The sequence below is a fragment of the Nilaparvata lugens genome, chromosome 12 (assembly GCF_014356525.2).
Source record: "Nilaparvata lugens isolate BPH chromosome 12, ASM1435652v1, whole genome shotgun sequence".
Lineage (NCBI taxonomy): Eukaryota > Metazoa > Arthropoda > Insecta > Hemiptera > Delphacidae > Nilaparvata > Nilaparvata lugens.
The window spans coordinates 4253504-4279850 of NC_052515.1; the positions used below are offsets into that span (position 1 = coordinate 4253504).

General features: G+C 36.2%; 1 protein-coding gene across 1 annotated transcript in view; it reads right to left on the reverse strand.

Annotated features, from left to right (window-relative positions):
• Positions 1-4436: 4436 nt before the first annotated feature.
• Positions 4437-26347, reverse strand: part of LOC111044226 — a 57767-nt gene continuing 35856 nt past the window's right edge. Inside the window, exons 9-16 of the mRNA XM_039438730.1 lie at positions 23120-26155; positions 20761-20974; positions 17472-17650; positions 15879-16281; positions 13680-13775; positions 10760-10977; positions 8181-8395; positions 4437-5388 (exon numbers count right to left, since the gene is read on the reverse strand). Coding sequence (XP_039294664.1) covers positions 17533-17650; positions 20761-20974; positions 23120-26155 — 3368 coding nt within the window. The 3' untranslated portion in view covers positions 4437-5388; positions 8181-8395; positions 10760-10977; ... (1 more) ...; positions 15879-16281; positions 17472-17532. The remainder of the gene's footprint in view (positions 5389-8180; positions 8396-10759; positions 10978-13679; positions 13776-15878; positions 16282-17471; positions 17651-20760; positions 20975-23119; positions 26156-26347) is intronic.

A 26347-nucleotide genomic window follows, 5' to 3' on the forward strand; every position in this document is an offset into this window, starting at 1 on the left:
TAAAATTCCCAAGAATGCTACTTTCTCTTCTTGGTCTAATTCATTTTCCTCTACAAACACATTTATTTCTCTATCCTCTACTGAATTATATTTACTTTTGAATTGTAGGAATTGACATTTCTTACTATTTATTGTTAATTGCCTTTGCTTCAAGAATTGGACAATTGACTGTACTCCAGTAAAAGCATTTATTTTTAGACTATCTAATAAATAATTGTTAAGATAAGCGATGTGTCATCAGCAAACAACAGAGCTCTGTGATCTTTTAACTCTTTTGGTAATTGGTTCACATACAACAGAAACAGTAAGGGACCAGAATTGAGCCTTGAGGTACTCCAGCCTGGACCTCCAGTTTTGAGATTTAATTTTTACTATTTCATTCCCATCCACCTTGGTAAGCTCAACACACTGGTTTCTACCTATGAGATATGATTCAAACCATTTTAGTTCTATACCATTCACACCTACAGTTTTTAGTATTTCCAATAATATTCTATGGTTCACACAATCAAAAGCTTTGGATGAATCAAGAAATATTGCGGCTGCCTTCTCACCTGAATCTATTATATCTATTAGTCTTTCAACAAGGGATACTATTGCAGTCTTAGTAGATTTCCCTTTCTGGAACCCATGCTGTTCATCACATATGAAATTAATTTCTTCCAGGTGCATCAATAACCTATTTAAAACTACTCTTTCAAAAATTTTACTTATTACATTTAGAATACTAATGGGTCTATAATTTTCAACTCTTTCAGAATCACCACTCTTGAAAATTGGCAAAATTTTTCCTTGTTTCAGATCATCAGGGAAAATACCCTGCTCTAGTGAAGTATTAAGGAGATGCAATAAAGGGTCCAGTAATTCATTTTCACATTCTTTTAAAATTTTGCTTGAGACCCCATCCAATCCTACTGTTTTTTTTTTGTTATTCAAATTTTTTATTATTCTTGACAACTCATCTCTTGATAATCAGATCATCAGGGAAAATACCCTGCTTTAGTGAAGTATTAAGGAGAAATTTCTGGTCAGAAACCATCCCCAATATTCACACAACATATTCCCAAAGTTTCATGCCGTTCTTTCAAGTAGTTTTCGAGTCTACAGGGAACAAACAAACAAACAGACATTAATTTTCATATATATAGGTAAAGGAAATTCATGAATCATCACGTCTGAACTACTGGGCTGATTAACTTCAATTTTTGCATATAGATTCCTAATTTTGTGAAGTGAACAAAAACAAGACTTAACCTATTTCGGACTATGTGTAACCTTATCTAAATTTGGGAGAGGAATAGCACAAGGTTACCTTATTGTTTTCTCTCCCTATCATTTTGATGATGTATTTATTGTATAAAACAATAAAGAATTTACGGAGTATGGTTATAGACATATTTTAAATTCTCCAAGATTACAGAAGGTCAAGTTTTCAGTTTATACAGTTTTTAATTTGACCCTCGCGGAGCATGGGTTACCAGCTAGTGTAGAATATAATCAAGTGCCTATCACAAGGAACAATCTAATAAATTCATGATTGCATTATGTAGTGAAGAGATTGGATCTTGTAAAAAGTTGTAAACTTAATTTTTAAATATAGTTTGATTCAATTGTCAGCAAAATGTAAACTAATTACAACATAAGTGAGTTACTAACAACTGTTAAAAACACTTCCGCAACAAGCGAGTTCAATTTTAAACCGAGATCAACTTTAATCCAGGATCAGATCAATTAAGTTGCGTTTACACCAAAGTTATTAACAAAATGTTAATAACTTAATCCTTATAGATTCTATTAGATTGAACATAACCTATCATACACATGGTGAATATATGTGTTTGTCAAGTTCCGTTCAATCTAATAGAATCTATAAGGATTAAGTTTTTAACATTTTGTTAGCAATTAGTAAAGAGTATGAAGAGAAGTTTCTATAACTTTTTACTAACTAGAATTAATTTGAAAAATCAGTTTCTTCAAGAAATTAAGTTTGATGTTATGGTATTGATGCACAATCATTGAAACAAATAAAATATAGTCAAGCACTGCTTAGTGAAGAGAAATTAGTTTAGTGATATCTCTTTGTTTCATACATCACTAAATCGCCTTCATTTGATATCTATCTATTTCATCCGTAACTAAATTGCCTCTTCGTTCGAAGAAAAAAGCTAGTAAATCATGTCAAAAACCCTAGAAAATTCACAAATTTTACTAACCAAGCAGTCAGTTTATTATCGAGCAGTATTAGTCACTGAAACTTAAATACTATAGTGAGGTCCACGTTAAGATAGTGGAGAAAGATAGGAGAACAACGTTGCCGATTCTCTGGCTTGTCAATGCCTTCATAAGACGGTAGCTGATATAGTGAGGTCCACATACTATAGAAAAAGCTAGTAAATCATGTCAAAAAACCCTATAAAATTCACAATTTTTTCAAATTTTACTAACCAAGCAGTCAGTTTATTATCGAGCAGTATTAGATACTGAAACTCAAATAATATAGTGAGGTCCACGTTATAATGGTAACAGCTGAGCCTAGTTGAAAGTTGTGTGTATATTTTTGGCTTCAAAATTTTCTGAAATAACTTAATTTATTCAAAGTGCGATGATATTAAGTGCAAAATTTGACTATAATTTGGTATTTTAATCATTCTAAATTCAAAATTTCCAGCTAATATATATTCTTGGACAGAACTTTGAACTTTAAATTTCCTCAGTAAATAACCTATTTTTTCGGACATTATTTATCAAAATTTGGGAACAGAATAGTTTTGGGCTATACTGTTGTTCTATCCCGATCATATTCATATGATTTGTAATTATATCAAAAATAAATAAATAATGGGAGAAAGATAGGAGAACAACGTTGGCGAACCTCTCTGTCTTGTCAATGTCTTCTATAGACGGTAGCTGATAAAGACTTATTAATGTAATATTAACTGTTCATTCTCATTTAAAATATCAATTATATTTGATTAAGCAATAAATTATATTTTTCAATAATTCCATAATGAATTTCAATGATTAAGATGAAATATTTTGTGAATCAATTATTAATCCTACATTGTTAAAAGACGCTCTGGCAACAGAGCAAAGCGAGAAAGAGATAGCGCTATCCGCTTTGTTGAATGATAGACAAGGATAGCAATACCATTGCTAATCATACACTTCCATTACAACGTGTCCCTCACTATAAAAGGATTCAACTCCAAAAGATCCTTGTGTATCTTTTCGGATGCAACATGTTGCTTTTGAGAAGATACAAGAGCAACTGATGCTTGTGGAAAGATACATTTTCAAAAAATCTGGTGTGGCGCACTCACACAACTTTCCTTGCCTTTATGAAAATTAATCACCTGACGCTAGTGTTCACGCGCATCAAGTCTACTATTCAAAGATCCAAGACAGCTTGTGACAGGGCAATAACGCTGGAGACACACGAGGTCTGCTATCTCTTCATAGTGAATCATTTAATAGAATCAACAGTTGCCAACCGTTTGCAATTGGATAATCACATTTTATCGAATTTCGAGCTTATTTTCAATTATAGGTGAAAATGTTACTAAACATTAATTGTAGAGATTTTCATGCTCAATCTTTTCCACTTGAAATTTTCTGTTTAAATTGTATCAGAAGCCTAATAATTGGGTATCTAAAATCAAACTTTGCATAGATGGAGCAGAGCTCCTGAATTTTTTACAGATATGGGACTTGTGGAAGTTGATAGAGCTTATCAATGACTATTTTAGGTATAAATTTGATCAAAATCGTTGGAGCCGTTTTCGAGAAAATCGCGAAAACCCCTGTTTTTGACGACATTCTCGCCATTTTGAATTGCATTTGATCGTAATTGTTCGTGTCGGATCCTTATAGTGTAAGGACCTTAAGTTCCAAATTTCAAGTCTTTCCGTTAATTGCGAGATGAGATATCGTGTACACAGAAGCACATACACTCATACACACACACACATACAGACCAAAACCAGAAAACCACTTTTTTGGACTCAGGGGACCTTGAAACGAAATTTAGAAATTGGGGTAGTACCGTAATTTTTTTCGGAAAGCAATACTTTTCTTACCTATGGTAATAGGGCAAGGAAAGTAAAACTATGGTCATTAATGACTCTATGAAATAAAAATAAGTTTTGGATTTGATATTTATTATTAAACGAAAATCCAAATTAAATGCTGCAATTCACTGCCATTATAACGTGGACCTCACTATATAATAGGATATTCAGAAAATCCAATCTGCTAAAATTTGAACAAAGAATATCAAAGAATGCATGCAACTATAAGTTAGTAAGGTTTCTTTCAAACTCTCAGTATAGATTCAATGGAACATTGATGCTATTTATAAGGAATACTGTTAGTTTAATCACAATATACTAAAAATGCTTACGCTACTTCAAAGGATAATTTCTAGAAAAACTCAAATGCTCTACTATAACAAACTTTTATTACAGTGTAATACCAAAAAAGTACAGCAACTACACGTATTTCTCATAGAAAAAATGCAACAAAGTTCACAAACTTTCAAGAAAGCTACCATATAGCAAGAGCTAAATACTTGGCGTTCTAAATTTGTATACAAAAATGTATAGTATTAGTATTTTCTACGTAAAATGTATAACATTCAACAAATACTTGCACGGCAAGCAAGATACATAAAAAACAAGAAACATCATATTCTTTGATACTACAGTAAAACCAATCAGGTATTTAGTTTTCAAAATTCTACTGTTTCCACTAATCAGCAAACTCTATTACTTTGAAGATGCAACGTTATTTCAAACTCACCAAATTGTTCCAAGGTCCATAATGACGTCATTTAACGTAGGAGTCAAGTTAACGGACGTTAACTTCAAGGGAAGTGAAGATCACTTGATTTGTTTGGTTAAGTTGAGAAGTTAGTTAGTTTAGTTCAGTTGAGAAGTTAGTTAGTTTAGTTAAGATCACTTGTTAGTTTGAAAGTTGATCACCGTTTCTCTATTAGAAACAACATCATTTCAAGGCGATTTCATAGTCACTCAGGTACACTTTGAAAGTCATTCAAGGACACTTCCAATCATTTTAAACCACTCCTATGCCTCAAAATCATCAATAAAGTATAACGGTTTCAGCACAGCTGTTTCCTTATCAGAAACGACCAGTGTGTAGTTAGCTCCTTGCGAATCCTGGAATTGGTAGACCTGTCGCACTTCGCTTCCGCCAATGGGAAGGTTGGTAGCCTGCGGTTGAGATAGCCCCGCCCACCTGTACGTGGTTGGTGGAGAGCAGGACGACATGACAATTGCAACGATCTCATTGGTCGGCAGAGCCAGTAGGCGTGCGCTGGCTTGCTGGAGAGAGAGCGATGCACTGTCCATCTTCTGCCAATTGAGATCAAACCTAAAAAAACAAAACAGAAGTAATATACAAGAACGGAAAAAATAAACAATTAATTCAACAAATTAATCTTCTATGCTATGTTGAGATTCACTTGAAACTGTCAGCATTGTTTGAATGGGAAGCATTGATGTTTGTACATAAGGAATGCTGACAGTAGGAAATGAATCCACCGTAGAATATTACTTGCTATAATAGTGAGGTCCACGTTATAATGGCAGTGGAGAAAGATAGGAGAACCATGTTGCCGATCCTCTGTCTTGTCAATGCCTTCTATAGCCGGTAGCTGATACAGGTTTATTGATGTAATATTAACTGTTCATCCTCGTTTAAAATAATCAATTATATTTTATTAAGCAAGAAATTATATTTTTCAATAATTTCATAATTGAGATGAAATATTTTAATTAATGATTAATTCTACATTGTTGAAAGACGATCTGGCAACAGAGCAAAGCAATGCTTTCTAGCATATCAGGTAGCTGATACAGCTTTATTGATGTAATATTAACTGTTCATTCTCGATTAAAATATCAATTCTATTTTATTAGCCTCTTCGTTCGAAGAAGAAAGCTAGTAAATCATGTCAAAAAACCCTGGAAAATTCACAATTTTTCCAAATTTGACTAAACAGGCAGTCAGTTTAATATCGAGCATTATTAGTTACTGAAACTCAAATACTACAGTGAGGACCATGTTATAATGGCAGGGGAGAAAGATAGGAGAACAACGTTGCCGATCCTCTGTCTTGTTGATGTCTTCTATAGACGGTAGCTGATATAGGTTTATGATGTAATATTAACTGTTCATTCTCGTTTAGAATAATCAATTATTTATTTAATCAATGAGAATTACTCAACTTACAGAAAAGTTCCACAGGCTTGTACGCCCAATACGGTTCCAATTCTAATTTATACAACAGTCCAAATGTAGCTAGGTTATGTGTCACTCAACATTCTTCAATTACACACTCAATTTAAAATTCAGAACACACAAATATCATTTTTAAATTAAAAAAAACTTCTAAATTGAATTGAATCAATCACAATTAATTAGAAAATTCCAAACTTTGGAAAAAATATAGAATTTTGAGATCGAAAGTCAAATAAACTATTTAGAACTTAACTATTATATTTTATTATCAAGAAATTATATTTTTCAATAATTTCATAATCAATTTTCATAATTGAGATGAAATATTTTGTTAGTTAAATATAAATTCTACATTGTTAAAAGATGATCTGGCAACAGAGCAAAGCGAGAAAGAGATAGTGCTGTCCGCTTTGTTGAATGATAGACAAGGATAGCAATATTATTACTTTGCTTAATATTATCACATAATGTTGTTAATTATATTGTACTGTATACTTCTAAAATTTTGTACTTTTGTCTACTTTATTATTGTTATTATTTTGTGATTGTAGACATGTCTGTAAAAATATTTGGCAAATAAAAATTTTCAATTTCAATACTATTGCTAATCAAACACTGCCATTATAACGTGGACCTCACTATAGGAGAATAGAGCATATAGAAACAAATAGATACTGAAATTGCTGTAAACTGTAGATTAGCTTAATCCTAATCACTGTACATTAGCTATACATGCGTATACATGTAAGTGCACGCTTGGTATGACCAAGCTTCAGATGAGAAACAAAATCTGGAAAGAGTTAGGTTCAACTCACACTTACGCGACTCAGGTCGAGAAGAGACTCGACTCTAGTCGAGAGCATGTGTTTTCAAATGGTGACGTCGCGGAGACTAGAGTCGACTGGTCTGAGTGTCACCATTTGGAATACATGCTCTCGACTAGAGTCGAGTCTCTTCTCGACCTGAGTCACGTATGCACTTGCTGGTGGCGTTCAGTATGAACAGCTACTGACAAGTCACAATGGCTCTTTCCAGATTTTGTTTCTCGCATAATGCATTATCTGACGTGCACTTGCATTATACAAGCATTCAATGTGATCATACAGTTTAGTTCTATTTTTACAGATGGAAATTACTGAGATATTGCATTTATTTAAATGCCAAATACTTAATAATTATTATTAAACGAAAATCCAAATTATCCCTGTTATCAATATTTGCAGTAGCAGAAGTCTTCGGAGTGACTCACAGCATTTAATTTGGATTTTTGTTCAATAATAATTATTACTTCTTATTTTTGTGAAGAGTGTCGATTGATTGCCTGAATAAAGACTAAAATATTGTCACAGATTTATTAAAAAAAAGATAGCGACCTTGGATGTTACACCATTATCAATCTCTGGAGAACCGGATTGATAATGGTATAACAACCAAAACTGGTATCTCATTTTCTAATAAATCTGTGGTTGGACAATACCTAGTATTTATAACCAGTATGGCTAACAACTACCACAATATCACCTTTATAACTAATCAAAAAATTGAATGAAAAAGACTAAGAAATTGTCAAAAACCACAGATTTATTGATACTTAGAAAGACCGGTTTCGGTTATTACACCATCTGAGATTTTATCAGTTTATCAGAGATTGACAATGGTGTAATAACCGAAACCGGTCTTTCTAAGTATCAATAAATCTGTGGTTTTTGACAATTTCTTAGTCTTTTTCATTCAATATGAATAATTACCACAATATCAACTTCTCAACTACACAAAAAGTAATCAAAAAATGACTGATTACATTGATAGATACAATACAATTCTCAACTATGAATGATTGGGAAAGAAACAACAGGCTTATAGCCCAAAACTGTTTCTTTCCCAAATTTAGATGGAAATTGTTCAAAAATAGGTTATATTACCTCATAAATGTGACAGCCGTTTCACCACAAGCCACCAAAATGGAATGATGAGTAATGGGATGGCTTATCACATCCATACGCAGCACTGGTTCCTCATTGACTGCCAATGTAGCAACATACTGGAGTTGGTTCTCAACAAAACTTCTAACTTCTACAACTCCAGTTGACTTGGCCATCAGAACAAGTACGGAACTGTCGTTTTTGAACCTTATAATCTGAAAGTAATAGAAAAAGAGATTAACGTATGTTTAATTTATCAACATAACTATAAAAATATAAACTAGCCTACTTTGTCATATGAACACCGACATGCAGTAATTCATATGATGTAATGATTTGTTTACTTACATACTAAAGGGTTTTCTAGTTTCATGAAACCATTTTCATTTTCAACTGGAGTTCAACAACAGACTATTGATATGATATGATGATAATATCCTATTATATTAAGCGAGCAATTTCTGTATATCTGTTTATATTTTTGTATCTGGTTATTTATGTTCAACGGATCTTGAAAACGACTCAAACGATTTTCAGGAAAATTGGAACATAGTAGGTTTATGATATAAAAATTCGATTGCACTAGGTCTCATCATTGGGAAAACTCGCTGAACGACATTAAAAGGATAATTCATCCTTGGCAGAAACAGCTGAGACTTTCGTCGTCTGTGGATAGTAAAAACTGAGCGAGTGATTCTGTGGAAAATCAATGTGGACATATAGCCAGCTGTAAAATATAAACACAATCATTTTAGAGAATTGTGTTCTGTTTATCAATAAAATATCGGGGCACCGAGCTTCGCTCGTTATTTATTTATTGACTTTTGATAAACCGAACACAATTCTTTAAAATGATTGGGGAAGTACTAACAGGCACAGCCCAAAACTGTTTTTTCCGAATTTTGATTTATACACTATAAATAGTCCTGAAAGTAGGTTATTTTCTATACACTTGAATTCAGGTCCAATTTTCTGTTCAAACATTTGAAAACAAAAAAAATATAATTTAGATTATATACAAACCAAATTGAATAACAAAATAACACTCACTAATCACTTGAAATTGTCAAATAATGATCAACTTTGAAAATTATGATATACTCTAGTTTAGGAGGATTATCATGTCATGTCAACAAATCAGATTATGTTGATCAAATCGATTAAATTGTCTAGCTAGATAAATTTCTCGCTGATTTATTATGATTACACAGCTGGAAATAATTCTGTCTCTCTCCCACACAGGCACACGCATCTTCTGTTATCGACGAAATAATCATCTGTTTTCCAAGGATGAATTATCCTTTAAATGTAGTTCAGCGAGTTTTCCAAAGAATGAGACCTAGTGCAATCGAATCTTTATATCATAAACCTACTATGTTCCAAATTTCGTGAAAATCGTTAGAGCCGTTTTCGAGATCCGTAAAACATAGATAACCAGATATAAAAATAGCCAGATATAAAAATAACCAGATATATAAATACAGAAATTGCTCGCTTAATAGGCTATAATAGGATACAAATAACGAGCGAAGCTCGGTGCCCCGATATTGGATATCTGAGACAAGATGACATCCACAAAAACACAGATAATCTATTTGAAACATGATCTTCAGTTGAACAATGACTTGAAATTTCGTCATTTGGTCTGTCAAGAAATTACATTTAGTGCCGGTTAAATTTTAACCGTGATTAACTTTACAAGAACCAATCAGAGAAGGTGTTTTTGAAAAGACGGCTTCTCTGATTGGTTCACGTGAAATTAATCACGGTTAAAATTTAGCCGGCTTTTCAAAAACGCTTTCTCTGATTGGTTCTTGTAAAGATGATCACGGTTAAAATTTAACCGGCTTTTGTGCAACCTGGTCTTACTGTTTGTAATGTTTAAGAAACTGAGAAGAAGAATAAGTAGAAGAAGCAGAAAGATGACAATATCTGGTCGGCTGCTGGCTCAAGTCTCAACTTATTTTATTTAGAAAATAAAAATGAAAATTTCTTACTGAATTGCAGAAAGGCGGACTCTCGCATTCAGCGTCATTGATCAAATGCGGTTTCAGTATCAGCGAACGTGACCAGTATAGTGAAAATATTATCCTATGAGTTCTAATGGGACTATTTCCACTCAGTCACGTCGAGCGAGTATGAATGGTCCCATTTAAACGCATGTAAACAATAATCTCACTGTACCGAACACGGACACTGATACTGATAAGTGGGAATCCAGCTTTAGGCAGGTCACACACCGATTAGTCAAGACAAGACTAGTCACGTTTAGTCACAATACTTCACATTGCTGCTTATGGCGCAACTCACACTAATTAGTCATTGCAATTAGACATGACTCCATGATCAACTATGTGTGAAGTATTGTGACTAAACGTGCCTAGTCTTGTCTTGACTAATCGGTGTGTGACCAGCCTATATGTTTGTAGGATTGCATTGTATCTTATCGTGAATGGTGAACCTTTGCTGATACATTAGAACACATGTGAATAATATTCTCACAGCACAGTATACGTTCACTAATACTGATATGTGCGAATCCACATTTAAAACTTGGAATTAAATAAATAATATCTAACCTGATTGACATCGGAGCACTGAAAACTGTAGACGCGTTGCCAACTGCAATAGACGTAGCACTCAGGCACTTGTTGGCCCCACAACAGGAAACAGTTGTCGGTGAGATAGAGCATTCGGTTGGCAGCACTGGTGTCGAAAGTGCCAACTGAGACATGGCTTAAACTGCCATCTGCGTTACTACTCACGTTGTATATCACTCCGGTTCTCACTGATGCATCTAGCAAAATTAAACAAAAATTATTAAATTAAGAAGGTTCGAATAAAATATATTGGAATACTCACATCTATATAGATAAAAATCGAGCCTCAAACTTTGACATTCAATAACTTTTTCATGTGAACACCAAATTCGATGTTTTTTTTATTTGTGTTCGTTATGTTCAGGTCCAGGTTTATGGCCTATCAAATTTATAATCAGACTCAGGACTCTTTCCTACGGTCCTTCAAAGTTTACATGTAATCCTTATGGGAGAAGATTTGTGAACTGGCCACACACAGAAATAAAAATCAGCTGTTCTAATCATTCCGTCATACAACAGCTGTCGGTAGATAGTAGACAATAGTGTGTGCTGCTCCATAACCGCTCATGTATTCTATTCTAAACGCCCCGACTAAAAACAAAATGACTGTTCTGTGTGTAACCATCCAGCAGTGCGGCCTCAGGTTAAAGACTTACATACTCTAAAGACATTGCTTTGTTTCAAATAATTGTGCTGTCTTCGGTGTTTAGAATTAGGAGTGCATCCAGCTAACGTTTGTTATAAGATGCATTTACTATTTGGTGGTACAAAGTTCGCCGGGCCAACTAGTTGTAAATAAGAACGGTTGTCACTGATGCATCTAGAGGTGCGTACAGACTTTCGCTCTGCTCCGCAACCGAACGTCACTCCAGCAGAGCGACTGATGATCGACCGGCGAGCAAGAGTGGTTCGACCGGGAAACGCGAGAAGATCTAACATCTTCCCTAACGTTCATGATGGGTGCGTGGGCGGAGCGACTGTGGTTCGATGGTGGTACGAGGGCGGTACGAGGGAGGAGCGTGCTCGGTGCGGGTTGGAAACGCGTATATGTGTACGCAGCTTAACAGAGCAATCAGAATTAATTAAAATCATATGAATCGAATTGAAATAAATAAGAATGATCACAGTGTAAATGATACCAGGTATCAGGAAACTAGGAAAAAACAACACTCATTCATTGAATTGATAACATCAAATATATAATACACAAGATGATGTTCAGATCAGTTCAGTTCAGACAGTTATGAACTTCAAAGTCACTTCCCAGTCAGTATTTGTTAGTAAAATGCAATCAACATGTTTTATCTCAACTAAGGAGATTTATTATTGAATCATGAGAATATAATCATACTTTTTTATGAATATAAGCTTTATATTAATCTACAATCATGCCAATATAATTGAAAAATAAGTGAATATAAAAAGTTAGTCATATTTGAGGTTATTGTTCGTTATTGATAGGAATTAGCAATAAATACTACTATATTAAATATACCGGGATGACTTGAATCATAGCTATCTATTATACAGAGTCTGTATAATAAGTAACCGGACTGACCTCAGGAAATTTTTATTGGCAAAATATGTACAAATTTTCCATAGGAATCTTCAAAGTAGTCCCCATTGGAGTCGATAACATGCTGATACCGGATTTTCCAATCCCTGAACGCTCCCTGGAAGTCGGAAACCTCTATGCTGTCTAGAGCCCTCGTCGTAGCACGTTGAACGTTTTCCAGAGTCCCGAACCGCGTCCCTTTAAGTTGTCTCTTGATCTTGGGGAACAAAAAGAAGTCCGTTGGTGCCATATCCGGGCTGTAAGGAGGATGTGGCAACGTTATCCTCGACTGTTTGGCCAACTGCTCGGTGATGAGCAGGCAGGTGTGTGACGGAGCATTGTCGTGATGGAGGATCCACGAATCCCCGGCAATCCCCGGACGGATTCGATGAACCCGGGCGGTTAGTCGACAGAGCACCTTTCGGTAGTACTAGCCGTTCACGAAGATTTTGTGCCACCCGGCCAAACTGTAAACGGCCAGTACTACAGAGAGGTGCTCCGTCGACTAACCACTCGGGGATTGCCGATTCGTGGATCCTCCATCACGACAATGCTCCGTCGCACACCTGCCTGCTCGTCACCGAGCAGTTGGCTAAACAGTAGAGGGTAATGTTGCCACATCCTCCTTACAGCCCGGATATGGCACCAACGGACTTCTTTTTGTTCCCCAAGATCAAGAGACATCTTAAAGGGACGCGGTTCGGGACTCTGGAAAACGTTCAACGTGCTACGACGAGGGCTCTAGACAGCATAGAGGTTGCCGACTTCCAGGGAGCGACTCCAATGGGGTCTACTTTGAAGATTCCTATGGAAAATTTGTACATATTTTGCCAATGAAAAATATCCTGAGGTCAGTCCGGTTACTTATTATACAGACCCTGTAGAAGGCGGTGGAAATACAAAAATTAACAAGTTTAATCTCATATGATTTCTACCATTTTAACGTGAATATCGCTGTTAGAATAGAACGATTTAAAATGTACCCAGCAACAAGGCACATTACTAGGACTCATATAAACAAGAAAATATTATTTAAGGAGCAAAAATGAAATAATTTTTCAAGGGAAAACGCTCACATGGAGAATACTCAAATAAGGGAATATAAGAATGAGAAGAATAAGATAGATAAATCAGATACGAGTAAAAGAACCGCATGAAATATAAGAATAAGGATTATGAATAGAAAATAATACCTTAAAGTAGACAAAATAATGATATAATGAGATCCTTTAAAATATAAATCCCTACCTCAGAAGAAATAATCCCTCAGGAGATAGGATTATATTTATTCGTAATTCATTATTACTTTATCTTAATAATTATTTTGAAAAAATGTGTACTTACTGCTGCTTTTGAATAATGTGAAAAGTCTATTCTCACCGCTGGCAGTTTCAACAACAGTTGCATCAATTGGTCTCTTCATAAAGAATCTTCGTTCATCTGAAATAGTGTGAAGAACCAGCTTATCTATAAAATAATTTTAAAATATTTCAATGTTCAATAGATTCACAAATGAAAAACTATATTTATTTATTTATTTATTCGTTGATATAATTACAAATCATATGAATATGATCGGGATAGAACAACAGGCATAGCCCAAAACTATTCTGTTCCCAAATTTTGATAAATAATGAAATGTCCGAACAAATAGGTTATGTTCTTACTGAGGAAATTTAAAGTTCAAAGTTCTGTCCAAGAATATATATTAGCTAGAAATTTTGAATATAGACTACTCGATAATCATTTATGGCAGTATTCAGGATCTATTTTTAAAATCATTCATATGCCAAGATAGCCGAGACGACTAAGGCGTTGCACCCTTCAGTCAGCTAGTTACCTGGTCGTGGGTTCGAATCCCGCCGGTAGGCAGGGATGTTTGATCATCATATCGAATCGCCTCCACATTTTCCATTACACACATACAAGCAAAAAGCGCATGTGGACATCATCCGCAATAAAATAAATTGAAAATATTCATGACATTTGAGGATAAAAAGGTGTATTTTGTGAATCTTTATTTCAAAGCTTCCTAGAAACTTTTGGGAATTGTCAAAATTTATAAAACATGAACAAGAAAGAAGAAACATCACATAACGGAACCCTCTCTAAACACATACCCTTCCGTGGTATAGAATACTCCACCCATAAACAAGCTTTTCCTAATTCCCAAAAACATTTTGATCTTCACAAATTTTCAAATCAGTAGAAAGTTTTTTAATAAACTTGAGGCCCATATTTGTTTTGTTTTTTTTTACAAAAAGAGCTATTCTATGGTATAGTGAAGCATAGTCTCCTCTAATACTCTTATTATATCTATGAGTATCGGCATTTCTAGCCATAGTCTTTCTCTTAACGTACCTAATCACCTCACTACAGTGTTTCCCACGAAAGTTGTAACCTTAGACCAGTTATAGAATAGACACGGCCCATTGTAAATTCAAAATGAAAGTCGATGAAGCCAACATCTACTGCCAAATCCACCCATCTTGACTTCACAACAGTGACTTCACGCATCGTATAGAAATTATAGAGAACTTTTTTGAGTTTGTTGTGTAAGTGTTTGTGGTGTTTAACTTACATTCTTGTTAAACAATGCATTGTTGTTAAACATAGCTTGTTTTCCATAGCAGATTGTTATTTATTTATGTAATTACTATTTATGAAAATGGTGATCTCCTGCGCAGCATAGCCTATAATTGCACTGATATTTTTAGGAAAAAAGTGGAATATCTTTTCATGCGTAAGTTGAAATTTATACACATAAATATTGTAAGTTGTAACTGTAATTTTATCCTTGGTTATGATGTAAGTGAACTCATTGCAGCATGACAATAAATTAGTTTTGTAGGCTACCGTACCTTATTATTTTCAAAACACATTATAAATTTGAAGCCGATATCACATAGCACATTATAACTTAACCGATATCGTTTATGCCCGTAGCTAGAAATAACCTAAAAACACCATGAATCTGAAATAGACAATCTGAAAGTTTTCCATACGATGCGTGACGTCACTGTTGTGACGTCAAGATGGGTGGATTTGACAGTAGATGTTGGCTTCAGAGGCTAGACTTCCCAGCGTGTCTATTCTATAACTGGTCTAAGGGTGTAACAGCCGTTGACAATAGATACTACATGAAATTTGCTACAAAAAATTTCAAATGTCTCCAATCAAATTTTCTTATATCGATCTTACTTTTCGAGGTATTGGAAATTTCTTCCTCGTTCCAACCATATCCTTAGAATTGAATTTTGACTGATAGTTATTGACGTTTTTAAAAAAAATTGAAAAATCGATATATCTGGAGAACTAAGACTAAGTTCGATATAAGAAAATTCGATTGAACATTTTTTGTAGCAAATTTCAAGTAGTATCTATTGTCAACGTCTGTTACACCATTCGTGGGGCACTCTGTATATAAATAGAGGGAACCGTTAGTACAACTAGTTCTTTAACATGGTTTCTACGGGACTCTATTGGCATAATTCCTTCAATTGAAAAAAACAAGTAATTCAAAGTGGAGAAAAACGTTCCTACCTGTTTCAACAAACCTCCTGCCCCGCACATCCCAATAATTCAGCGACAATCGCATCCTTACTTCTTCAGCGCTAAATCTCCCAACAAAAACCACCCGCTCCATCCTTCCATCCAGCGGCAAAGCCAACCTAACCCTCCCCGTAACCTGTGTCACTTTCTCCCAGCCGGTGAACAGGTGGGCGCGCGTAGCGAGACTGAGTTCCACGTCTCTCCTAATGCTGGCCAGTGCAGTGAGCCGATTATCCCTGGCTAGTCCCTCGTAGGGACTCATCAGCTGCTTGTGGAGTTGAACTAAGTCGATATCAGCAAAATGGCGTCGCATCTCTACTTGGTTGGCCACCGAGAAACGAGATCTGAACGTCTTGCTGCCTGTTATCAGGTGGTTCGTATCGTCTTTGCATACCTGAAATTAACATAAAATAGGAGAGCAATCAGATATAAAATTAAAAAATTGATATCTTATACACACAATAATTATGTTGATAATATTTTCATAGTGCCGGTCACGTTTACTTATACCATATAGAAAAGATAGCATAAGAAGATATCCATCCCATGGTATGTAGATACATTCAGTTTGGAAGTTTTGTATCAAATTATGGTGTTGTGTATCAAGTTGACATGATACTGTATCATATGTGTTGATAATGTATCATGTGTGGTGATACTGTATCATTTAGGTGGGCCGTCCACCAGAACCGTTTTCGTCCGAACTAGCATCGGCCGAAGACTACCGAACGCGACCGAACGATCCCCCAACAAAGAAAGGAATAGATGCTCGTTCATTGCAACAGGTTCATAAGGCCGTGCACGGCCATCTCCGGCCGATCAATTTTTCGATCCGAATTGAATGGGATTTTCCGGCTCTATCTGGCTGATCTAACTAGTCGAGCTGAGACAACAAAGTGTTCCTAACCTAAAATTGTTTCATGTTTGATAACCATTCGTTAAATGAATTTTTCTCTATAGAAAATTTGAGAGTAATGGAATTAATATTATTAGCGTATGGCTTTGAATGGAGGGGAGACCCAAGGGTAGTTCCACCTCGCCGTATATAGTCCAAAGTTCACACAATACTTTAAATTTACACTTATGGAATGAAAGAGATGCATACTTTTGTTTTCAGACGGTAAGTTTGTAAAACATCCTTTCTTCATTCACGCAGCTAGTAAACGACACATTTTGGTGTAAATCAACTTTATAAGTGCGCGCCAAAAGCTTGAACCAACGACTTTGAGATGGCGTTTCATGGGAACAGATAGTAACAGAACGTACACATTATTAATTTTTAAAAAAATCATAATAAATTATCAATTTCCTAATATACTATTATATAATCTCATTTAATAAATTATCAATTTCCTAATATACTATGATTGTTATTTGTGCAATTTCCTAATATACTATGATTTAATCTCATTTAATAAATTATCAATTTCCTAATATACTATGATTTAATCTCATTTAATAAATTGTCAATTTCCTAATATACTATGATTGTTATTTGTGCAATAGCATTCATGTGAGCAAATGAAATTTATAAGAGTAAATAGAATTAAATTAAACACATATTCAAACAAATAAAATCCATACCTGTTGATCGAGCAAGTATGTGATGTTGACACCATCCACCAGACTATTAGATATGATATCTTCAACATCCAACACGGTTTCCGGGCCAAAATAGATAGTGGCCATTCACTGTCTGATATCTCTCACTCAACAGAACTGAGTCTGGATCGAATCTGATGCCATTCACTAGTCCATGAACTCTGCAAGCAATAAATCGTTGTAAAACTTTTAATACCTATCAAATCTTCAACTTCTAAAATATGTATTGGTTGTTTGAAGAAACCTCATTTTTTACAGATTCGGTTTATCTATAACCGAGAAAAGATAGCATAAGAGGTCGTGGTATAAGTCGTTTATGTTGCAAATTTTGAAGCCGATTACTGTCAACTACTGTCTATTATGCGATCACTATGCGATTGTCCTAACCAACCTATAGTGTGTTTTAATTTACTTCGTACTTGGAGGGATACGGTGAGTAGCGAAAAGGTGGGATGCAGCTGCCGCGGTGTTGCCGTATTTACACGGTCATTCACGAGTGAGAATAATGAGTACTCTCTTATAAGCCTACAGACGGGGAAAGAAGAGGCGGTCAGTAGGTACTTTCCATCAAATCAATTTTGGGTACAAGAAAACTCTAAAATAATGATGATGGTTCCTTGATCCATTCCGAGCTGCGATGTATTAAAACACTTTTTCTCTATGTATTTAACACGACATGCAGTCAAAAGATAAATTTTGACTGCATGTCGTGTTAAATGCATAGAGAAAAAGTGTGTCTGTGATGAAGAATTAACTGATTTACAAAACACAAAGGGACACAATATGAGCCTACATAGTCGACATTACTTATTTTGACCTTAATGAGTATAAATATGTGTATATAATATGTAATAAAATGAGTATATTCACTACAAGTTCACGTGTTTGACTTCGTAGAGCAGTTCCTTGGCCGATTTTAGAATAAGGAGGTGTTTTAGCTGGCTGAACACTAGAGTGACTTCTCCTAGCTTCTCCACTTTCCATCACGGATAAATATATTGAATACACAATAAAATGATTGTACACTTTGAAAATTTTAGTTGTATCTTATATTTTAAAAAAACACACTCACGCACACTGTACAATCAAAAGACACACTCACAACTCTATAAATCTAATAATAGTGATTATTTTACGCAGAACACTGACCATACGCAAGACAAACGCAGAGCAAACCTTCTCTGGCGAAGTTATGGTTCAGAATGCACGTGTGCGATACTGTGCGTGTGGGTGAAACAATCTGGCATCTATGCCTGTTGCCATGACTACCGCGTGGTTCTATTCCCGTTCCAATTGGCTGAACTGGTTTGTCAGCTCCCACCAACGTTAGTTCGCCCCTCCAGGCAAAGTATGAAGTAGTTTTAAACAAACTATAGCAACCATGTTGCTTGGATGTGAAAATAAGCAAGTGGAACTAAGCAATAGCATAAGAAGATAACCCTTGGTTTGTAGAATTCATCCAAAGTTTGGAAGTTTTGTATAAAATGTTGGTGTTGTGTTATCAAGTGGAGATGATACTGTATCATATTGTGTTGATATAGTATCATTTTGTGGTGATACAGTTTCATTTATGGTTTTGGTGATACCATAGAGAAAAGATAGCTTAAGAAGATATCCCATGGTATAGGTCGTTTATGAACCAAATTTCAAGCCAATCTCTTGTTATCTCAAGCAGATTACTTTTGACTACTGTCGATGATTACTGGTTTTCACTCTGTGAGAGAGTAAGAACGGCACAGTATGAGAGACTACCAGCGTCACATAGTTTCACAAAAAAGAACTACTGTACTAGGACTATCGGCTTCAGTTAACAGTGAAATTTGTAAAATTAACGCCCTATAAAGGTGTGTACATATTTACGCGCCACGAATACGCGCCGAACATGAACGGAACGCGAGAGGTTCGCAATATATTCACAAGATGATCACGCCACTACAACAATAAACTAATCTAACAAATGCGTAACGTTCAATTCGTTCAATTATATATCATATAATTTTGCTAACTAATCAATTAATTATAAATTTTGATAATTTTATATTTTAACAAAGATATCGTATTGGCTACTTTGCCCTACGAACTAGCCAAGCTCGCGTTCCGTTCTTCCGCGACCTGCGATCATCTTGCGAACTGCTCGCATAACGTTCCTTTGCGGAACAGAGCGTAAGTCTGTACGCAGCTTTAGATTGAGCAAAAGAAAAAGTACCATAATTGGGTAGTACCATAGAGAAACAATAGCGTAAGTAGAAATCCCATGATATAGGGAATTTATGTCGCAACTTTCACTGTTATCTCAAGCCGATTACTGTCGATTATTGTAAATTTTTACTGTATTGTTGGGGTGATAGTGGATGAACGGCACAATTTGAGAGACTACCAGCGTCACACAGCTGCATGGGAAAGAACTACGTGAACTATCGGCTTGGGATAACAGTAAAAGTTGCGACATAAACGCCCCTACACCATGGGATATCTACTTATGCTATCGTTTCTCTATGGTAGTACATAGATGAAAATAACTGAATTAGGGTTAAAAAAAACGAGACGGGGCCGCCGAAAACAATGGATGGACAGGTAGAAGTTCTAGTGACCCTTCAGTGGTCGCCTATTGTTATTAAAATTTCAACATTTTCGTGGTATATTGCTAAGGTTTCCACTACGAGGAATATATTGGTAGACCAGTCTGGTTACTTGAAGGCACTTTCAGCTGTAAACCTGTGGTAGCCTACAATAATCTAATAAACACACACATTACTATCGATGATAAGTACAAATTTAGTCAAACGTACGTGGTGTGTAAAGCCCACATCGATTTTTGAACGTACATTAGTTTGCCGTCCTTATAAATTCTACGAGATTGAATGGAACTTGACAAACACATGATACACCTAATATGTTTGCCAAGTTGTGATCAATAATTTAGAATACTTCAAAAATTATAGAATTTTATGTAACACAAGTTAGTCTGTATACAGCTTGTGAGCAAGTTTAGTTTCATCAAATGAACCATTGGGAATGATACAATTACAAGTAAATGATCACTGACTTAGTTTCAATAATTGTAGAAAATACAAGTAATAGATGTAAGGTGATTAGTAATAATTGGTCCTACCAGCTACCAACTAAAAGAGCCTACAAGAAACCGCACTGGGCCACTAGTGAGGGTAATGAACCTCTTTGGAACAATAGCCCAGTGTACAGGTAGCACGGCCCCGTCTCGTTTCTTTAACCCCTGAATTAAAATTTGTTTGAATTAAGATTCTTGAATTACCTCAAATCCTCATCAACATAGACGTTACTATCGAACGTTTTGTGACCAGAAACGTTGAAACGTCCGCTGCCCGTAACAGCCAATTGTTTCCATTTGCTTATATCGATGCCCTGAATGAGAACGCCTGGTTTTGCTTCGAGAGACTGCGTCTTCAGACTGGTTAGGCGGGTTTTTCCGCGCACTATGTTAACTGAGTTATTCCAACGCATCAGGTCTGTAATAGAGCAATGAATCACTTGAAAATTAACACATCAACAAATCAAATATGTGGGGGAACCTGAGTGTAGAGAGTCGGACTCTAAGGGTAACCGTCCACTGGAACCGTATTCAACCGATCCGTTCGGCCATTGGATCGGACGAATCTGCCGGCCGTTAATTCGGCCAAACACGGTCGTCCATTGGAACCATTTACGCCAGTCTAGTTCAGTAGTTGGCTGAACTATTGAATATTGAATAAATATCACGACGATGATATCTTTTGTCTCGCATATCCCACAATGGAACATGCTCTTGAACCAACTTATCAACTTTTCATTGTCCATAGTTGAAACTTTATAAAACAGAACAAGTTCAAAACACAAAAACAGATAAAAAAAGGAAAAACAGACAAGACTGTGAAAAAATTTTGAGGTTAGGATGATGTTGTCTCAGTTCGACTTCGGCCGGATAGAGCCGGAAAATCCCATTCAATTCGGATCAAAAACTTGATCGGCCGAAGAAGGCCGTGCACGGACGTATGAACCTGTTGCAATGGATCTATAGCTTTCTTTGTTTGGGTGATCGTTCGGTAGTTTTCGGCCGATACTAGTTCGGACGAAATCGGTTCCAGTGGACGGCTCACCCAAGGCTCAGCTCACACTTACGTCGGGAAGAGACTCGACTCTAGTCGAGAGCATGTGTGTTTCCAAATAGTGACACTCAGACCAGTCGATTCTAGTCTCCGCGACTGTCACCATTTGAAAACACATGCTCTCGACTAGAGTCGAGTCTCTTCTCGACCTGAGTCGCGTAAGTGTGAGTTGAGCCTAACAATTCATTTATTCATATGGTTTTTTCAGCAGAGAGATCCTTCTGGATGTTCTGCCTTGCCGTATTACGCAATGTCATTTCCAATTTACACTCAAGATTATAGGTTATATTTTGGGTTCTTGACTATAACTATAATAAGCCAAGCCTATAATACGCAATTGAAGGAATTGCATTGCATTGTGGAATGTCTTATTAGCGTGGATATTCAAATATGCTAAATTCCACAATTGCTGAAATAATGTGCTAAATTTTGCTTAAGCATGAATATTCACAACTCATAGATTGCATGCATCATTGCCTGTAATAAATATTCCACCTGATAGCTGTTTTGTCATTTGTAATGATAAATAATTTTTCTTATGCAAATTTAAAGTTATCCTATTATATCCCCAGAAAGGATAAAGGAGTGAGCCAATTTCATTGGCCAACGAGCTCGATCTATATACTGAATCAGGGAACACACTTGTTCAAAATTTGAATTGATTGATGAAAGCTTTCGAAACTTACTATCGTCGAACATACAAACTGACACCGACTCGAGCCTCAAGTAAAAGGCAGTAGGAAATCGCGAAAAATATTTTTTTTAAATAGTAACATAAAACTTTACACTACACTCTGAATAAATCAAGTTGAAATTTGGATAAAAAAATCCGTGTTGCCAAATTGTGCGATGTTAAATCTTTTGATGCAGAGCCCTTATGACTGGATATATTCAAACTGACCAGTATGCATTGACTATGTTGTCAAATTAAATATAATTTTCCAGTCATATAGGCTAGCATGATGAGATTGAAACTTTGCACAATTTGACAACACGGATATTATATCCAAGTCTCAACTTGTTTTATTCAGAGTGTAGTAATCAGTAGGAACTCCCAACGCTCGTTCAAATTATAACAGGGAAACGTTACTATAGTGAGGTCCACGTTATATGGCAGTGGAAAAAGATAGCAGAACAACATTGCCGATCCTCACTGTCTTGTAAATGTCTTCTTCAAAGTAGCTGATACACGTTTATTAATGTAATATTAACTGTTCATTCTCGATTAAAATAATCAATCATATTTCATTAAGAAATTATATTTTTCAATAATTTCATAATGAATTCTCATGATTAAGATGAAATATTTTGTTATTTTGTTGTCAATTCTACATTGTTAACAGACGATCTGGCAATAGAGCAAAGCGAGAAAGAGATAGCACTATCTGCTTTGTTGAATGCAAGACAAGGATAGCAATACCATTGCTGATCAAACACTGCCATTATAGCGTAGACCTCACTATAATAATTAGCCATCAGAACGCTTTGTCAAAACAATCAATCTCTCACCTCTCTTGAAATCCAATCCGTTGACCGTCCACGACGCATTCGCGTTCAGCCCACCGTCCACCTCCACATCCTCGAAATCCAAGATGGCCGTCACTCGTTGGCGACGCTTCTGACGCATTACACTACCAACAAACTCGTCAAAGTTCATTCCTGCCACCAACTTATAAGCCTGAACACGTTCCACAACTCTCAACCCACCTGCCGTGATCTTGTCGAAAATGAGGTCATTGGTTATCTTCTGATCAGCGCTCAAACTGAAGTACCCTTCCCGCAAACGCGTCAAATTCTTGCCGTTCACCTCACTTCCAGCGCTCATATTTAGGTTACCTTTCAACTCAACATCTCCCAAAACCATGTCATGATCGATGACGATATCCTCATCCATAAACCATAACGAATCTAAAAGCTCGGAGACATTCTGATCGTTCAGGAACGTGATGGTTGGTTCCTTGGAAAACTCCACATTCCCGACAACCTTGAAAGGTTGTGATGGTGAACCATCACCTTGAGGCTCAACTACAACTTTGCAGAACGTCTTCAAAGCATCAACATCAATTGATTTCGCCTGTAAATCACCTTCCAAAACTTTCTCCCCACCAAACACCACTGGGTCCATACCTTTCAAAACTAACTCTTCCTCGGAGAACTCAATCCCGTTAACCAACCCCTCAATTTTCACCCCGTTTTCAACTACTACCTCACCTTCAAACACAACATCAGATGTCAACACAACTGGTTCATTAATGTTGATCATGTCTTTGACAAACTCATCTAAATCTACACCGTTGAGAAGACCGGTTGTCAGTTTCACCCCGTTTTTGGCTTCAATGTTTTTGATTTCACAAAGGCTTTCGATAGTTTGATCACCTTCTACAAGCAACCAGTTCCCGAAGTCTTCAGCACTGACTCCATCCAAGCTTCCTGTGAAATAGAGACGGTCAACTTTCAGCTGTTTCCCTTCAACATCTGCGGAAGTTAGGTTCAAATTTTCAGAACCTGTAGTGTTTCGAACAGGGGTCGAATCTCCAGTCATTCTACGCTCATTAGTGTGATTGGACAACTCATACACATCATCACAGAACAGTTCATCAGTTTTTAAATCGTTTATGAACGTTGTTTTACTCTCAACTACGTACGTTTTGTTGTCTTTGAACAGTGTATCATTGATAACATCCTCTAAAACTATACCATTGATAGTTTTCGCTCGCAACATCCTACCCTTCATGTGGTTCACAACCAGATCACCCCCAGAATGAGTCTTAGCTTTCCCTGTGACGTCATCATTCTTCAACGCCAAGGAATCACTCTCAATCACTTTAGCAGTGATTTTCCCAATATGCTTAAACCCTTCAACATCTTGATCACCATCTTTCCTCAGTGTGTCAAACATCAACCTATCAACAGGGATTTCATTGATTTTCCCCGTCACTGATCCTCCCTGCTCCAGATTCAAACTGTCTGTAAACACTTTATGACCAGTAACTACAATTGGTTGATTTCCTGGATCACACCCATCAATCCAACTGTTGGGATCGATATGGTTGACAGAATCTACATCAAGATGTTGCACAAAGATTGGAGCTTGGAACACCACATCACTAATCATCCCACCATCAAGTTTCAACCCATTTTTCAGCAAATCACTCAACGAAATGTTCTCATGTCCTAGGTAGACATCTTCCACAAACAGTGTAGCATTCTCTATCACCAGACTGCCATCAATTTCAAAATTTCCATCAATCCTAAACTGTTCTTCAACACACTGAGCTCCTGAACATTTTTTGGGTAACTTTGGATCTGAATTTTTATCAACATCATAATTTCCTCTCTTTGTTTGATCAATTGTCACATCTTCAGCCTTAACATCTCCAACCTTATCTTCTATCACATCTTCAACCTTATCACCTCTAGCCTTACCATTCTCAACAATTTTATCCCCAACCTTGTTATCTTGAAGCTCTACACCACTTTTATACATGGGTTTATAATTGGGGGCCTCAATTTCATCAGCTATCAACACTTTATAATGATGGAATCCTTCAATAATCTGCTCCTTATTACCAGTTTTCTTCAGAGTTTTCTCAACAAAATCCCCAAAATCAACTCCAGATATCTTATTATCTTCAAGTTTCAAATCCTTCACATCAAGAACTGGTATAAAGTTGTTTCCCGAGCTATCCACTTTCACATTATCTATTTCTGTTGATTTGAACTGTGGTTGTTGATTTTTTACGGTGAGTTTGTCAACAATTAACGATTCTACACTGAGTTTAGAATTGTTGAAAAATTGGACACCACTATCCAGAAGCAAGGTGTTGTTGTCAAATTTCACACCATCAATCTCTCCGTTAACAGTTAATTTGCCGTTAAACGTTACTCTCCCGTTGACATTAATATCAAACCGTAAGTCTTCATCACCATCACTTGTAACTAGATGTTTGATAGGACGTCCGTTAATTTTGTCAACCGTTTTGAGTGAGGTTACGTTAAGAGTCTCAAATTCGATTTTATCAACGTGTTTCCCACTGAGTCCGTGGGAGTTATCGAGGAATGTTGAGAAATTTTCACCGTTCAGGGTTCCAATTTCCAAATTCAAGAACACACAACCGTGGAGACACTTAAAGTCGGCCGATTCCAAGACTACTGGTTCCTCGAAAATTAATTCTTTGGTGATTCCTTTCAAGGCTTCTTCAGTTTCCCTGACATCCTGTTTCACTTCCTCGAATTTCCTTCTCACGGCCTCGTTGTCTGGTTTCGTGACATCGTTAGTGATCTCTACAGTTCTGATTAGAGTGTTGGGGTTGTCGAAAATCAGGCAGCCTCCAGTTTCGAAGGATTCGTTCAGTTTGGGGGCCCACTGTGCTTCGCGGAGTAAATTGTTGCTGGCAGTTTCGAGGTCTTCTTCTTCTTTGAGCACTTGGTCGCACCAGGACTCCAGGTGTGATTGGAGCGCTTTCATGACGTCATTCACTTTCCATTTGACACTAAACACGAGGCTGACGGACCGTTTGTTGACAAGGGTGACGACGTTTCTGCCTGGAACAGAGCAAATAATAGTTTATATTTGAGAAATTAGTGAGAATTATCAAGTGAATACGAACTAATATTATAGATCCGAGTCATTGAATTGATACATTAAATTTTACTAAAATTACATCGGATTTAGAATCGCAGAATTGGAGAATAATTATAGAATTTAAGAATATTATTACATTAATACTAACAGAA